Source organism: Rhinatrema bivittatum, chromosome 7 (genome assembly GCF_901001135.1).
Source record: "Rhinatrema bivittatum chromosome 7, aRhiBiv1.1, whole genome shotgun sequence".
Classification (NCBI taxonomy): Eukaryota; Metazoa; Chordata; class Amphibia; order Gymnophiona; family Rhinatrematidae; genus Rhinatrema; species Rhinatrema bivittatum.
The window spans coordinates 122,219,713-122,237,075 of record NC_042621.1 but is presented as its reverse complement, the minus strand read 5'-3'; the positions used below and the strand labels follow the sequence as shown (position 1 = coordinate 122,237,075).

Here is a 17,363-nt window from a genome sequence, read left to right as displayed (position 1 = left end):
ACCTAACTTGAGACTGCTTAGGTAGAAGCACAGGCCCGATTTTCCAGCAGCTGTTCAGGGATAGCTGCGGCAGCAAGTTAGAAAATGCTCTACCAAACTTCCTAAAGCTTTGCCTCATTTTGAATATCTAATAATGTGAATGCATTTTGCAAAATAAAAATAAAGGCAGCCTTCCAACTTTGCTTGTATGTCTGTAGAATTATGTTTGGCTTTTTTGGGGGGGGTGGGGGGAGGGGTTACCAGGGCAGGAGGTCTTAGGTATTGATGTGGGTAAGGGAGGAGGGCCTCACTAGGGGGAAGAAGGATGCACGCCTGGGCAGCCAACCCCTGGCTCCTTGTCTCCTGCAATTCTACAAGGGGCTGGCCAAGTCTGTGGCCCCCTGGAGCAGAATTGTGGGAGACCAGAGCCCCTGGATCTGACACATCTTACTGGTAAAAGCTTCCTCAGCAAGAGGATCAAAAAGCAGGTTATATTTTATTATTTTCAATTGAAAATAAAAACTGTAAGGACGTTTACGAATCTTTATAGTACTCATTAGAAGGCACTCAAGGTTTCAGGTTTTGAAATTACTACACTTTCTTTCTTCTTTTAGGAAACCGGGTGGCTAGATCGGCCTCTGAAAAATGTATTGGGGATGAGCAGATAAATCCAGCTACCTAGTTTTCATTCAGTGGCTACCTTTAGCCGCTTAAACTGTGGGCAGCCTTAGAGGCGTTCCTGGGGTCAGGGAAAGATTTGGCTGGCTCACACTGATTTTCAGCGCCAGCTGGCTAGGTTTAGGAGTCTAACCCTAAACCCACAAATAGCACGATTAGGCAAGCACCCTGCAGGTTGTGGACACATTGAGGGTTCATGTTTTAGTCTGGTGCTGTTTAATTATCTTTCGTTTTCCATTCTGTGTTTCAGTCTGGATTGCTTAAATTCGTTTTAATTGTTCTTATTGCATATCAGTTTATTGTATCATTTAATGTGTGGTCCCAGGACATTTGTTTAACAAATCAGAGCTGCCTGGATGGGAAGAGATTTCGGCACTAGGATCAATGAATTTCTGTTATCACACTGGGGCTGCTGGGGGAAAGGAGCAGGGTGGGGGCAGGCAGTTTATAAGCCTCTAGCCCAGGGAACCTAAGGGCATTAGGTGGATAAATTCCCTATGGCAAAGTTACATTAACCCTCTCAGTAGCTAAGTCAGCTTAGATAATTTAGCAAAACTTTCTCCCCCAGCCTAGCTGACTACGCTGTGGCTGACAATTAACCAAAAAAAATATCCAGCCCAAAACAGCTGGATACCTTTGTGGTCTAGGGCGCCGGGAGCCGTCCACAGGTGCACATGCAGGCAGAGAGTGGGAGGTCCCTCTTCATAAAGCAGCTCCACAGAAGCCTTGCCCGGGGCTCTCGCCTTCAGGAACTGCAGTGAAACCTGCTCTCTGGCTGAGGGGAGGGGAGGGAACGGGACGCGGGGCATGCATGCAGGTTACCTGTTCATGGAGGTAGTAATTGAAAGCGATCAGGTAAAAATAGCGCTCCAAGCTCTGCATGGTCCTGTGGAAGAAATATTCTTTGGTGCTATTTCCCTGCAATAAAATGGAACAAATCCCCCCCCCAAAAAAAGTCAGTCAGAGCACAAAGGATGACTGTAAACTCCCCAATTGTGCATATATCGGGTCCAGCAATTATAGTTACAAAGTAAATGATGGCGGATCAAGACCAAAATGGTCCATCCAGCCTGCCCAGGGATAGTAACTGCTGCTCTGTGCAGATCCTCAATCCACACCAGAAGCCCCTATGTCCAGATTCTGTTTGTTCTGAGGATGATCAGTAAGTGAGCTGGAAAAGCCTCTGTAGGCATCTTAGAACCCCTCAGAAGCATTGTCAGAGAGCTTGGCTCGGAGACGGTGGAATCCTTCCACAGAGAGATAAAAACCAATATCTTCCTGCCACTCCGCTGCTGGCCCTCTCCTGTTTTCCCCCCTTGTTACACTGCTACCCTGCCCCAGTCCCCTCCAGCACTACTGGTTTTCTCCTGCTCTTCTCCCTTACAGCCCTCTGCTATTCTCCTTCCCAGTTGCTAGATCTACCTAGGATTATTAGTTTTTCAGGGCTTCCTTCACCCAATGGCTACAAACTTCACTTACTAATCTTTAACCAAAATTAATGTGCAACCTGATGCTCTCAGGGACATGATTTAAAGAAGCCTAACCCGCCACTACCCAACCAGTCATGCACAACCCCGGGGTTCTTGCGAGAACCCCTGCTGCCCATTAAGGCAACCCCCCAGTGAACATAATTTTAAAAAAAGGAGAAACAGTCACAGCACAGGCCCCTCCTTCTCCCAAACCCCACCCTTTTTTCAAAAATTCTGCTCCCTTCAAGCCAACCTTTCCACTTTGCCATCTTTCACAATCCCTGGAGGAGAGGTAGGAGAGGCCAGTATCACGACTATTTCTCCTTTTTATAAAAATTTCATTCACTGGGGTCACCTCAATGGGTGACTGGGGGTAGGACAAGGGATCTTCGCAAGACCCCTCTTGGGTTTTACATGAATGGCTGGTGAGGCACATATTTGGGCCAATCGGGCCCACTGACAAGACTGCCCAACCTGGACTGTGGGGAATTTCTGGAGGCAGCTAAGTTGTGGTGTTTTTCCCAGAGGCATTTTCCAGCCAGGGAAAATACTGCAGGATTTACTAAGCTGTGAGATCAAGTATTGCAGTTTAACAACCCTTCAGGGAAAATACTGCAGCTTTTCCATAGGCCCCCTTGGGACAGACAGGGAAATATTTACAGTACCTGAATGTAACTCGCCTTGAGCTACCAATGAAAAAGATGGGAGCAGAATTCAAAATCAATTAAAAAACAAAACAAAACAGATTCTTAGATGACATCTTCCAAACAGTAGTAAAGTGTTCTACAGCATATGTGTAGCTCAGATGAGAGCAGGTACCAATCATAGGATGGCAGTATAATAGGAAAAATTGATAACATCTAGTACATGATTATAAAGCAGCGATAAACCCTATCTTTATTTTCTTATAAATCTATTTTTATTTCCACTTGAATGTTTCTTAATCTAATCTGAAAACTTTTACTATACTTCCTAAGGTAAACCTTCACTCCCTCAAGCTCTATCTTCAGTGGCTCCTATCAGTGTATTGCTCTGCTCTCTTCTCCCCTAAAGTCACTTTTCAGCTCCCTCTGCAATATTCATACTCTGGGTGTAACTAGAGCAGGACATGTGTAAGTTTTATGAACAGTACAGCAACATCCCTAGTTTATTTTGAGACCTGATGGTTGTTTTGGCCAAATTTTTATATTTATTTATGTAATTAATAAACTTATAGCTCACACAATTCGAAGTACTGGGAGGGTTACAATAAATACACATAATAAAAACACAACATAAATTAAAAACAAAAATAAAATAAATAAAAAGCAAGGGTTAAATATAATTAAAACAAATGGAGGAATTACTTACCTGATAATTTTGTTTTTCTTAGTGTAGTCAGATGGACTCAGGACCAGTGGGTTATGTGATCCCCTGCCAGCAGATGGGAGACGGAGTCAGGTTTCATTCTAGATATACCCCTGCAGGGACCTCAGATCTTCAGTATTCTGTTCAAAAAGCCATTGTGGACATATATATGGAAGAACTTGATTAGAATTTGGATACAACTTGATTAAACCCTTGGTTAACAAAACTTAATTAAAATCGGAGACTGCCAGTGTATGCAGCCAACGTAAGCGTCGAAACCAGCAATACTGTAGATGCCCTGAATACGGGTAAGGCAACGGCTTACCCGTATTCATATGGAATCGAGGTTCGCCTCATGGGCGATTTCTTGGCGCCTCTCCTGGGCAGCCACGAGTGGGATTTTATTTATTTATTTATTTATTTATTTATTTATTTATTTATTTAGCATTTTTCTATACCGAACTTCATGACAAGCTTCATATCAGGCCGGTTTACATCAAACTTAGGGGTTAACTTAACCAAACCATATAACAAGAAGGCCGAGGCGCAGTTACAAATAACAGGGAGAATGAACTTGGGGGCTAGGGTAGCCAGGAAATAAAGGATAGAAAAAACTGGAGAATGAACACGAATGAATATACAATGGCTGGGTCGGGCATTTAGACTGATGAGCTAAATGAAAGAATTGTTGCAATGTGAGGCTTAAGGGAAGGCTTGGACGAAAAGCCAAGTCTTGAGTTTTTTTCGGAAGGTAGTCAGGCAGGGTTCTAGTCTTAGATCAGTCGGCAGGTTGTTCCAGATGATGGGGCCAGCTGTGGAGAAAGCCCGTTCTTTCGTGGAGGTTAGTCGAGCGGATTTAGTTGGGGGAACTTGAAGGGTTCCTTTGTGTGCCCGCTCTGATGGGTCTTGCAGATGTGTATAGTTTGAGTGGGAACTGAAGGTCTAACGGAAGTTGGTTGTGTATGGATTTGTGGATAATGGTGAGTGCTTTGTGCAAGATTCTGTATTTAATAGGTAACCAGTGTAGGTTTCTAAGTATAGGGGTGATGTGAGTTCTCCGGTTAGAGTTGGTTAATATCCTGGCTGCTGAGTTCTGGAGCATCTGTAGTGGTCTAGTGGCAGAGGTCGGGAGTCCTAAGAGGAGAGAGTTACAGTAGTCGGTTTTGGAGAATATTGTTGACTGAAGGACCGTTCTGAAGTCCTGGAGATGGAGGAGGGGTTTGAGTCTTTTCATTACTTGTAACTTAAAGAAACAATCCTTCGTAATATTGTTGATTGATTTTTTTAGGTTTAAATGGTTATCAATGGTGACTCCTAAATCTCTAACTTGAGTGGTCTGAGGAATAGAGGTTGTCTGATCATAGCTGGTAGAATGGTCGGAGGAAATGAGAAGAATTTCTGTTTTGGTTGCATGGAGGACCAGGTTCAGGCTTGTGAGTAGGTGGTTGATGGACTTGAGGCAGTTATCCCAGAAGGTGCGGGTCTTTGGAAGTGATTCTTTGATAGGGATCAGAATCTGAACTTCGTCAGCATATAAGAAGTGAATTAGGTTAAGGTTTGTGAGGAGCTGGTAGAGGGGCAGCAGGTAGATATTAAAGAGGGTGGGGGATAGAGAGGATCCTTGGGGAACACCTAGCGTAGATTTGATGTTAGGGGATTCTTTATTGTTGATAGTGATCTTGGAGCTTCTATTATTGAGGAATGAGTTGAATGAGTTGAATGAGGAATGAGTTGATGCTGAGTCCATCTGTCTACACTAAGGAAAACAAAATTATCAGGTAGGTAATTTCTCTATTTCCTAGTGTGTAGTCAGATGGACTCGGGCCCAGTGGGATGAATAAAAGCTACTCCCGAACGGGGTGGGAGGCTGCCCATGGTCCAGTTAGCACCGCCCTTACAAAGGCTGCATCATCTTGAGCCTGGATGTCCAAGCTGTAGAACCTGGAGAAGGTGTGTAGGGAAGACCACGTCCTGCTTGACAGATGTCGGCGGGCAACAGTAGCCTAGCTTCCGCCCAGGATACTGCCTGGGCCCTAGTAGAATGAGCTTTGACTTGAAGGGTTAAAGGCTTCCCTGCCTCTACATAAGCTGCCTTGATTTCTTCCTTGATCCAGTGAGCTATAGTAGCTCGCAAAGCCGCTTCGCCCTGTTTTCTTCCCGCCATGAAGAATAAACAAGCGATCTGTCTTGCGTACCGGTTCCGAGAACTCCAGATACCGCACACTAAGAGTTTACCAACGTTTAGATGGCGAAGAAGGCGGGAGTCTTCCGTGTCCTTGTGTCCCTCCAGTGATGGTAAGGAGATGGAATGATTCAAGTGAAATTTTGAGACCACCTTTGGTAAGAAGGAGAGGGCGGTGTGAAACTGTACTGTTCCTGGAGTAAATCGAAGGAATGGTTCCCGACAGGATAGTGCCTGTAGTTCCGAGATGTAACGGGCCGAGAATATGGCCACCAAGCATACAGTCTTTAGTGTTAATAGGTGTAGCGACAGACTTCGCCTCGGTCTGAAGGAAGGCCCTGCTAGGAAGTCCAATACTAGATTGAGGTTCCATAAGGGGACTGGCCACTTTAAGGGTGGTCGGAGTTATTTAACCCCTTTTAAGAATCGGGCCAAATCTGGATGTGCCGTCAGATTGTTTCCATTCACCTTGGCCCTGAAGCAGGAGAGGGCTCCTACCTGGAACTTGAAGGAGTTGAGGAACAGCCCTTTCTTCAGGCTATCCTGTAAAAATTCCAGAATCATGGGGATCTTGGCCGTTCAAGGGGTTGTTGCAAGTTTGACTTGTTTATGGATCTCTGGTTGCTGTATTGATGACTCCTCCCACAGGGAGGGGCCCCGTGGGAAAACACAGCAATAGGCTGACTCTTCAGTAATGACCACAGAGAGAATAGAAGCTTTATTATACAGCAGTTGGCAAGACCCGAGAAGTGGGCTGCGTTCCTCAACCAGTAGAGTAGGTCTCAGATGCTAGTTCAGCCCAGGCACTGAGTTGTATCAAGTGCAGAGAAGGTCTCACCAGAAGCTGGAAGTGAAGGGTCCAGTAGTGGTCTGCAGAGCGGGGTAGGCAGAGAACCCAGTCACTGGTGACGTAGTCGGTGATGGTAGATCTGGTAGTGGTCCGCGAAGCGGGGTACGCCAAGAATCTATTCTGTGGTGAGACAAGGCAGAGAGACTGAGAGAGAAGGTACTCATGAAGGCTGGTAGCGATGGCTTCCGTAGAACAGAGGTAGAAATGATGCAAGGCCTGGAGCGCCGGAGCCAAGATATCCTCTGTAGATGCAGGTTAAACCAAGAGGAAGGCAGGTGAGTGCAAGGCCCCGGGGAGAGAGTACCTAGGATCCTGATGAGCTGGGAAACCTGGAGAGTAGATAGGAGTGAAGCAAGACCCGCTCCTCGGGTGGCCTTCAACCCTGTGGGTTGAGGCCACTCTTGAATGCTTTTCATCTTTTGGGGATCCATTTGAAAGCCCTTCTTAGAGATGATGTAGCCCAGGAAGGGTACGGATTCTTGATGAAAAGCGCATTTCTCAAGTTTAGCGTACAAATGGTTCTCTCGCAACCTCCGCAGTACTTTCTTCACGTCCTCCTGGAGTGTCTGTAGATCCTGTGAGAAGATCCGAATATCATCTAAATACACCACTTGTACAGGAGATCCTGCAGAATGTCATTCATCATATTCTGAAACACTGCTGGTGCATTGCACAAGCTGAAAGGCATGACTAGATATTCGAAGTGTCCGTCACGGGTGTTAAAAGCTGTTTTCCACTCATCCCCATGACGGATTCAGACCAAGTTGTAGGCCCCTTTGAGGTCCAATTTGGAGAAGATTTTAGCTTCCTGAAGTCTGTCAAATAGCTCTGATATTAGTGGCAGAGGATAACGATCCTTGATGGTGATCTCGTTGTGGCCTCTGTAATCAATACAAGAATGAAGGGAGCCATCCTTTTTTCCCACAAAGAAAAACCCCGTGCCAGCCGGATATTTAGAGGGTCTGATGAAGCCTTTTTGTAGGTTCTCTTGGATGTAGGCTGACATAGCCTTAGTCTCTGCTACTGAGAGGGGGTGCACCCTTCCCTTGGGAGGCTCTGTATTGGGCTTCAAACTGGTAGCCACAATCAAAAATCCGATGCGAAGATAGTTTGTCTGCTGCTTATTTGGAGAAAACATCCTGGAAAGATGAGTATTGTGGTGGTAGACCGGGTAATGATGGTATGGTGGGCATACATGGCACAGGGGTTATTTCAGACAGACATCAACCATGGCAGTCAGGACCCCATCGTGACAATTCCAAAGTAGCCCAGTTAAATTGAAGCATGTGATCCTGTAAGCAGGGTAGGCCGAGCACCACTGGGTGGATGGCTTTCTCAAGAACAAGAAAGGAGATGGTCTCTGAGTGTAAAGCCCCAGTGCGAAGGCAAATGGGCTGAGTGGTGAGAGAGACTTCTCCCGGAAGTGGTTCTCCGTGTATAGAAGATAGCAGCAAAGGCGTAGCCATGGGTATCGTAGGAATTCGTAGCTGTTCCAACAGCTGTTTTAAAATAAAGTTCCCGCCAGCCCCAGAGTCTATGAGGGCAAGTGTCTGAAATTCCAGGCTTCTGCAGATAAGCGAGTCAGGAAGTGATAATGGAGGAGTAGGTGTAGTTAGACCTAGGAAGAGTCCTCCAGTGGATCTTAGGTCTGCATGTTTCCCGGACAGATAGGGCAAGTCTGGACAGCATGGCCAAAGTGGCCGCAGTACATGCATAGACCCATGCGTTTACGGTAGCGTCTCTCCTTAGAGGTTAAATGGCTGCAGCCTAACTGCATTGGCTCGTCCTCCTCGCTAAGCAATTGTGGGTAGGAGCTGTGTGCAAAGGCTTAGGACAGGTACCTCCCGAGATGTGCTTCTTGGGACTCTTAGCCTCCTGGGTACGATCTCGAATGTGGCGATCAATCCTCCCGGCTAAATCGATGAGAGATTCCAAGGTATCAGGCAATTCACGAGTCACTAATTCGTCCTTCAGTCGAGAGTTGAGACCCTCTAAGAAAATGGCACGCAAGAACCCCAGGTCCCAATGGAGTTCCGATGCTAAAGTCTTAAATTCAATCACATAGTCCGGTAGAGGCTTGTTCCCTTGCTGAAGATGCAGCAGATTAGATCTTGCAATGGACTGAAGAGCAGGATCCTCAAATACTGACTTGAAAAGGGTTAGAAAGCTGGTCAAATTGGTCAAAATAGGGTCACTGCATTCCCAGAGCAGTGAAGCCCAAGCCAGGGCTCTTCCTTCGAGTAATGAAAGGATGTACGTGGTCTTGGTGATGGCAGTAGAGAAGTAGTTGGGTTGCAAAGAAAAATGCATACTACATTGCTTAATGAAGCCCCTACACATCCAAGTATCCCCAGAAAATCATGTAGGAGTTGATAGAGGTATGGTAGTCTTGACAGTAACTACCTGAGATGAGGAGCCTTCAACTGGAACTGTCGAGGTATTCAGTCAGGCATTCAACTGGTTGAAGGCGACGATTAATGACTCCAGAGTCTTTTGTTGCTCGGTGATCCGTTGGGCCAGGCCAGGAATGGTCTGCAAGGCTGAGAGCTGAGCCGGGTCCATGGAGTTAGCAATCTGTTGTAAGTTTGACTTGTTTGTGGACCCCTGGTTGCTGTATTGATTAGAGATGAGCTTCGTTTTTTTCTACCGGGTTGTTTTTTGAGTCGGACGCTTCGAGGTAAAGTTCTTTTTTCCTCAATTAGTTTTTTGGAAAAACGAACAAAAACTAAACGGGGAAAAACGAAACCAGCCCAAAAAATGACACGGGAAAACGAAGCTCAAAAAACCCACCCCAAGCATTAAAATTCACTTTAAAACATTAAATACAACCCCTCCCCCACCATCCTGATCCCTCCCCAAGACTTACTAACATCCCTGGTGGTCCAGCGGGGTCTGGCCTGCCTCGATCAAAATGGCTTCGATAGCCTTTGGCCTACTATGTCACAGGGGCTACCGGTGCCATTGGTCAGCCCCTGTCACATGGCCATCGGCGTCATCTTGTGCTCCTACCATGTGACAGGGGCTGACCATTGGCACCGGTAGCCCCTATGACATAGTATGGGCAAAGGCTATCGGCGCCATTTTGATTACTGGCAGCCGATGGTCCGAGTGCAGGAGGTCGCTCCCGGACCCCCGCTGGACCACCAGGGATTTTTGGCAAGTGTTGGGGGACCCTCCTGACCCCCACAAGACTTGCCAAAAGTCCAGCGGGGGTCCAGGAGCGACCTCCTGCACTCGGGCCATCAAAATGGCGCCGATCGCCTTTGCCCTCACTATGTCACAGGGGGCGACCGTCAGCCCCCTGTGACATAGTGAGGGCAAAGGCAATTGGCTGCCAGTATTGAAAATTTCATTGAAATTGCCTAATTCGTGATAAACGAATACACATCTCTAGAATTGATGACTCCTCCCACGGCGAGGGGCCCCGTGGGGAAATCACAGCAATAGGCTGACTCTTCAGTAATGACCAGAGAGAGAATAGAAGCTTTATTAAACAGCAGTTGGCAAGACTCGAGAAGCGGGCTGCGTTCCTCGGCCAGTGCAGTAGCTCTCAGATAATAGTTCAGCCTAGGCACTGAGCTGTATCAAGTGCAGAGAAGGTCTCACCAGAAGCTGGAAGTGAAGGGTCCGGTAGTGGTCCACAGAGCGGGGTAGGCTGAGAACCCAGTCACTGATGGCGAGGTCAGAGATGGTAGATCCGGTAGTGGTCCATGAAGCGGGGTACGCCGAGAATCTATTCTGTGGTGAGACAAGGCAGAGAGACTGAGAGAGAAGTTACTCACAAAGGCTGGTAGCTGATGAAGAGATGGCCTCCGTAGAACAGAGGTAGGGATGATGCAAGGCACGGAGGGCCAGAGCCAAGATATCCTCTGTAGATGCAGGTTAACCCAGGAGGAAGGCAGGCGAGTGTAAGGCCCCAGGGAGGGGATCCTGATGAGCTGGGAAACCTGGAGAGTAGATAGGAGTGAAGCAAGACCCCCGAAGAGCGGGTGTCTTGAGCGTCCTTGCTGGAACAGCGAAACCCCGGAGGATAGGTTGGAGCGAATAAGGCCCCCGAGGAGCAGGTACCTAGAACGCCCTAGTGTAGCCTGCGTAACCCCAGAGGGTTTGTAGGAGCGAGTATTCAGAGTGGGAGTTTCTGAAGGAGTCGAAATTAGCTGGAGCAGAATCCTTGCTAACTCGTAGCTGGATTGGACATCGTAGGCTAAGTACCCGGATGTAGTGACATCATGCAGTGGGGACGCCCCTGAGGTTCCCTCCATGACGTATTCAAAAGAAAGGGTGGCGCGTGTGCCCTAAGTGACTTCAGTGTAAGAATGATGAACACAATCGCCCATGCTGGTCCGGGGACGCCGGAGAGGTCGGCATGGAGAGGCAGAGGCACCCATCTTGCCCAGAGGAGAGGAAAGAGAAAGAAAAGAGGTGAGACAGAGAGGGCACAGCCGTCTGCTACTGATGGGTACAACAGGGGTCACCCCGCGGCCCTCGCACCAGGCCTCACATATTCTCCAGATCGGCATGTATGCCAGGGACGTTGAGAACTTCCTCGCACGGAACAAGGTGGCGATCATGGTCGCCAAGTAACTCTACTTCTTCAGGCAAGCCCTCAAGGGCCAGACTTCTTCAGGCAAGCCCTCAAGGCACAGAGGATTCTCCACAAGGTGCCTCCGCATGTCTGCATACCAGGGGCGTCTGGGCCAATCCGGGGCCACCAGGAGGACTAAACCTCTGTGGTGTATCTTGCGGATGATCTTACCCAATAGAGGCCATAGGGGGAAGGCGTACAGTAAGTCTTCCTCTGGCCAGGTCTGGACAAGGGTGTCAATCCCCTGGGAGTGCTGATCTCGTCTGCGACTGAAGAACCTGGGGACTTTCGCATTGTGAGATGTGGCTAATGGGCCTCAGCGATTTACTAGGAGCTGGAAGCCTTTGGTAGACAGCGTCCATTCCCCCGGGTCCAGGCATTCCCTGCTGAGAAAATCCGCTGTTACATTGTCTTTTCCCATGATGTGGGAGGCTGAGATCTCTTGTATGTTTAATTCTGCCCATTCCATAAGGGAGTCTATTTCCAGAGACACCTGATGGCTCTTGGTTCCTCCCAGGCAGTTGATGTTGGCAACCATTGTTGCGTTGTCGACATCACCCGGATCACTTGCCCCTGGACTCTATGGCTGAACTGCAGGCATGCCAGTCTGATCGCTTGAGCTTCCTGGTGGTTCGCCTCTTCCTTGGTCCATTGTCCCTGGGTTGTCAGCTCCTGACAGTGAGCTCCCACCCTCGGAGGTTCACGTCTGTCGTGAGAACAATCCAGCTCGGTGGGGAATAGGCTTAAGCCCTTGCTTAGGTTGATTGCCTGCTGCCACCAGTGGAGCCAAGAGCACACCACCTTTGGTAGGTGGAGGCGAATCGAGTAGTCTTTGGACAGTGGGTTCCAGTGTGACAGTAGGGAACGTTGAAGAGGACGCATGTGAGTCCTTGCCCACGGTACTACTTCCAGGGTTGATGCCATGAGGCTGAGGACCTGAAGATAGTCCCATACCTTGGGGCACATTGTGGCCATCAACCGGCATACTTGGTCCATCAGTTTCCTCCTCCTCGGGGGAGGGAGGAAGAACTTGTTCGGCTTGTTGTCGAATCAGGCCCCCAAGTACTCTAAGGACTGAAAAGTTTGAAGCTGCTCTGATGACTTCACCCAGATCAGCCAGTCGTCCAAGTAGGGGTGCACCAGGATCCCTTCTTTCCTCAGTGCTGCCACCATGACCACCATAATTTTGGAGAATGTTCTCGGGGCGGTTGCCAGACCGAAGGGTAACACCTGGAACTGGTAATGGCAGCCCAGTACCGCAAAGCGTAGGAAACGCTGGTGGTCTTGATGGACTGGAATATAAAGGTAAGCTTTGGAGAGGTCCAGGGAGGTTAAGAATTCTCCCGGTTGCACTGCCATTATGTCGGAGTGGAGAGTTTTCATTCGAAAGTGCAATATCCACAGATGACGGTTGATATGCTTGAAATCTGTTATAGACCTGCTCCCCCAGAGGGGAGGAGTTAGCAATCTGTTATAGATCTGCTCCTCCAGAGGGGAGGAGTTAGCAATCTGTTATGAATCTGGCTGCTGGATACTCCCGTTGAAGGAGGAGTTAGCAATCTGTTAGCGATCACCCCGCCAGGGGGCGGAGTAAGCACTCTGTTACGGATCTTGCTAAGGAGTAGCGATCTGTTAGTGCTCTGCTCCTCCAGAGGGAAGGAGTAGCAATTGTTATGCTTTGTTCCTGTAGAAAGATGAGCCAGCAACCTGTATGATCCCCACGGGGAGATAGCTATGTGATATAAGAACATAAGAAAATGCCATACTGGGTCAGACCAAGGGTCCATCAAGCCCAGCATCCTGTTTCCAACAGTGGCCAATCCAGGCCAAAAGAACCTGGCAAGTACCCAAAAACTAAGTCTATTCCATGTTACCATTGTTAATGGCAGTGGCTATTCTCTAAGTGAACTTAATAGCAGGTAATGGACTTCTCCTCCAAGAACTTATCCAATCCTTTTTTAAACACAGCTATACTAACTGCACTAACCACATCCTCTGGCAACAAATTCCAGAGTTTAATTGTATCCCCGGGCTTCCGCAGAGAAAGGAATAATGATCTGATGTGGGTTGGCTCCCACAGAATGGCTGATGATAATACTGCTCTATTAGTGTAACACTTAGTAGAAATAGTGAATCCCTGGGCCGATGGCAGATGACAGTGCCCTCAAGTGTAGGCAGATGGCAGATGACAGCGCCCTCAAGTGGAGATCTTGAGAGGGACCACCGGCTAGGCTGGAGTATTGAGACAAACACAGTTCTTTATTAGACTGGAAGTAGATCCACCAGAGGTGGCAGTATGAGTTGATATGCCCGGCAGGGCTGAAGTCCCTCTGATACTGGAACTACGATCTCTGAGCTGCTGAGCTGTAAGGAGTGGCTAAAGGCAGTGAGTAGACAGGGTATGCTGGGCATAACCAGTGGTAGATGATACACTCACAATTGTAGATCTCTGTAGTGTCTTCTTTATGCAACAGAGAGTCTTCAGTATTCAGGAACAGGAGCCGCAGGCGAGTACTGGTTCCTATAGGCAGTCTGAATTAGAACTCACAATAACTGTGTATGGGATGGCTTCTGGAATAGAAGAGAGACTAGAAGAGATTTAGGAACGTAGGCCCTCGTGGCGCGAGTACTGGTTCCTTTCTGTTAATCTGTAATAGTAATCCATAAGATATAGGTATGAGATATCTTCTGAGGAAGAAGAGAGTATGAGAAAGGTATTAGGAACATAGGCCCTCGTGGACCGAGTACCGGTTCCTGTCTGTAATAGGACTCACGTCTGCAATCGCCTCCAGGCAATAGGAGTCTTCTGAGTCTTCGGGAACGTAAGCCCTCGAGGAGCGAGTACCAGATCCCGTCCAACAATCTGAAATCAAGAATAGAGTGAGCAGAGCCCCCGAGGAGCGGGTACTCCTGGTAAGTTTGAAAAGGCCGAGCAGTGGAGAAAGGCTTCCCCTTGCTGACTCGGATCGTTGTTGCAAGTAGCATGGACTGCCGAAGCAAGTCCCGATGGAGTTCCTTGCTAACTCGCTTGTAGTTAGCAAACTAAGACCTATTAAATTGAAAACGGATGACGTCACTAGGGGGGGACGCCCCCGAGGTTCGCGCCCTTGCTGGTACAAAGTCTGGAGCGTGCACGCGCCCTTACGTCATCAAGAACATGGCGGATCCGTAGCGTCAAGCCAGCCCGGGGATACCGGGACCAAGATGCGGGGAGAAGCCGCGGCTGCATCTGTCTGTCTGAGCCAAAGGGAGTCACCACAAAGGTAGAGAGGGTGGAGTGAGGGCGAGAATAGGCACGAACGCAACAAAATCCAGGATGGGTCAGAATGAGCTCTCTTTCTTGGGCACGATAAAATAGATGTAGTTACCAGAGTTATAGCCCTCAGACTGAGAAGTCTTATCAGGGTAGATTCCACTGCCAGTTTCTTGAGCTGGGAGTGGCAAGGTTATCATGAACCTGTCCCGAGGGATGCTGAGAAATTCCAGAGCATAGCCTTCTCGTATGATGTCCAGTACCCATTTGTCTGACGTGATCTCAACCCACCACTGGTAGAAGAGGGAAAGTCGACCCCATATCTCCTCTTCCTGGGATGGGTTGTCCCAACTTCATTGGGAAGCTCGGGTCGAGCCTGAGATCAAACCTGTTTCTCTTCTGGGTTGCCAGTTCCGAAAGGACTGAGACCTCACAAAGGGTCAAGGTGACTGGAAAGATGGGTTTCTATAGGGCCAGAAGTACTGGGAGCCCCTGGCCCGACCCCTCATGAGTGAGGGGCACTGAGACCTCTTTTTTCCATCTTCTGGTAGTCGAGGCACTGGTGATTTGCCCCACTTACTGGCTAGCTTCTCCAACTCGCTTCCGAATAGGAGGGATCTCTTAAAGAGTATCTTTGTGAGGTTCACCTTAGAGATTGCATCCTCTGACCAGTTCCGCAACTACAGCTGTCTTCTGGCCGCAACCACTGAGGCTACTCCTCTGGCCGAGGTATGCACTAGTTCTGAGCTTGCATCCACCAGGAAGGCTGCGGCGGGTTCAATCGCCTCTCCGGCATGCGCCCCAAAGCTATCTACCTCTCTCTCGAGGAGCAAGCAGAAGTGAGCCACCAGGGCACAGCAGGAAACAATCTGTAGTGTCATTGCTGTCATGTCGAAGTCTTACTTAAGGATGGATTCTAACAGCCTATTTGAGCATCCTTCAAGGCCGCCCCTCCCTCAACAGGGATGGTTGTTCACTTTAAGAAAGCGTAGACCATGGCATCCACTTTCAGGAAACACAGGTGTTCCTTGACTGCAGGGTCCAGAGGATACAAGGCCTCCAAGGCCTGACCTCCTCTAAAGCTTGCCTCCGGGGCATCCCATTCCAAGTCAATCAACTCCTGGATGGCTTCCAGCATTGGGAAATAGCAAGAGGTTTTCCGAAGAATCACCAGGACGGGGTTCTTCTTTGGCTCTGCCATAGGGTCCGTGTCCGGAACTCCCAGAGTCTTCAGGGTCTGGGAGACTAGTGTCAGTAATTCATCTCTGTGGAAGAAACGAAGCATGGTCCAGTAAGGTTCCAGGCCTGGAGGGATTTCCCCATCCTCCAGTGAATCCCTGTCATCATCCATAGAGTCTGGGTCCCTGTCAAGAATACTCTTGGTGAGGTGTGGCATGTCTCAAGTCATGCAGGCAGCACCAGGAGAGTGAGATCCACTCAGTTACGGTTCAACCCGGGCCGGGACAGGGGCTGACTGCGCCTGAACAAAGGCTTGGAGACCCTGAAAAAATTCCAATCAAGAGAAGGCCACTGGGTCCATCTTTGTCCCAGGGGGAAGCGGGGTAGGGGCCACTGAACTGCCCTCTCCCGGGAAGGATGCAGTCCCGAAATTGCTCAGGTCCTGGGAGCTGACGGATAAGGTCGCAGCTGACCTGTCCTCCAACTGGGATGGGCCAGGCTTGGAAAACTTGAGAATTCAGCCCTCCCTGGGCCTCATCACAGTGCTGACACAGGCAGGATTCCAGAGGGAGTGTCGCCTGAGCTTCTTTGCTGCCCAGGCCATAGCTGTGTGGTTTGTGCGTTTAGCCAGTTATTGTCTATTGGGCGCACCGACTCGCCTCGGCACGCGTATATCTAAGCGGTCGGTTGTGTGCGCAGCTATGCGTACCGATGGCCAAAGGGGGAAAATGGCACCGCACCAAACCGTGCAAAAGATGGCACCGCTGCGGATTGCCACGTGGAGAGTCCACCGAGCCGAAAACGAGGCCTAGCTCATCGGAGGCCGCTAAAACCGCTCGTAATCCCCTTCCCTCGCCGGAAAACAGATTGGGAATGAAGTCGGTATGGCGCGCCGAGCACGGAGACCGGAAGAAAGACTTACCGAAGCCCTTCCATGTCTCTAGATCGGAGGAGTTCTTCTCTACTTACCTGGTCTAAGCACTTACTGGCTGAGTACAGAGACGGTCTCCGGCTGCAGGGGGAGAGGGCTCTGGCCTTCACAGCTGTGCTTGGCTTTTGCACCCGTTGCCTTTCAGCTGCTTCAGCAGCTAAGTCCAAGCCGGGAACCCTCACACCTCTGAGGGATCTCGGAAATCACCTCAGGAATTCTCAACTGTGGGAGGGACCCTTAGGTATCACCACAGGAGAGCGGGGCTCGATCTTCCTTTAAAAGTGAAGGTAAAAAAATTTCTCTTTGGATTAGTGCTGCAATCCAGCTAACACCGTGCTAGTGTGGGATTAGCGTCCACATCTGCTAAGGAGATGGAGAGATACTGAAGAGCTGAGGTCACTGCAGGGATATACCTAGGGTGATGTCAGCTTTGAAACCTGACTCCGTCTCCCATCTGCTGGCAGGGGAACACATAACCCACTGGTCCTGAGTCCATCTGGCTACACGCTAGGAAAACACAGTTTAAGAAAACTTCACCTTAATCAGGAAAATTACAACAATTATAAAGTCAGGATGTTACTGAAGTGAAAGCTTATGAAAAATAAAATGTTTTCAATTGTTTCCTGAAGGTAGAATAGCATGGAATTAGCCGAATTTCATGTGATAGGCTCTTCCAAAGAGTTGGCCCTGCTCCATAAAATTTTCTTTCCCATGTTTCATCTAAGTATACAAAGCAGGCTGATATTATGTCTAATAAATTGAGCCCCACAGATCTTAATGCTCTTTGTGGTTTGTTTCAGCAAGATACTGATGCACAGAGGGGTCTCCTGACTGAGTGCATGAAGAACCAAAGTTGCTATCAAACCATATTCTCCATTTTATAGGGAGCCAATGTAATGCATATAAGATG

At 48.7% G+C, this 17,363-nt stretch overlaps 1 protein-coding gene across 2 annotated transcripts in view; it reads right to left on the bottom strand.

Moving 5' to 3' along the window:
- PALD1 (phosphatase domain containing paladin 1) overlaps nucleotides 1-17,363 on the bottom strand; it is a 453,903-nt gene that overhangs the window by 176,755 nt on the left and 259,785 nt on the right. For both annotated transcript variants that reach the window (XM_029609049.1, XM_029609050.1), the window contains exon 11: nucleotides 1,480-1,575. In XM_029609049.1, the coding sequence (XP_029464909.1) occupies nucleotides 1,480-1,575 (96 nt within the window). The remainder of the gene's footprint in view (nucleotides 1-1,479; nucleotides 1,576-17,363) is intronic.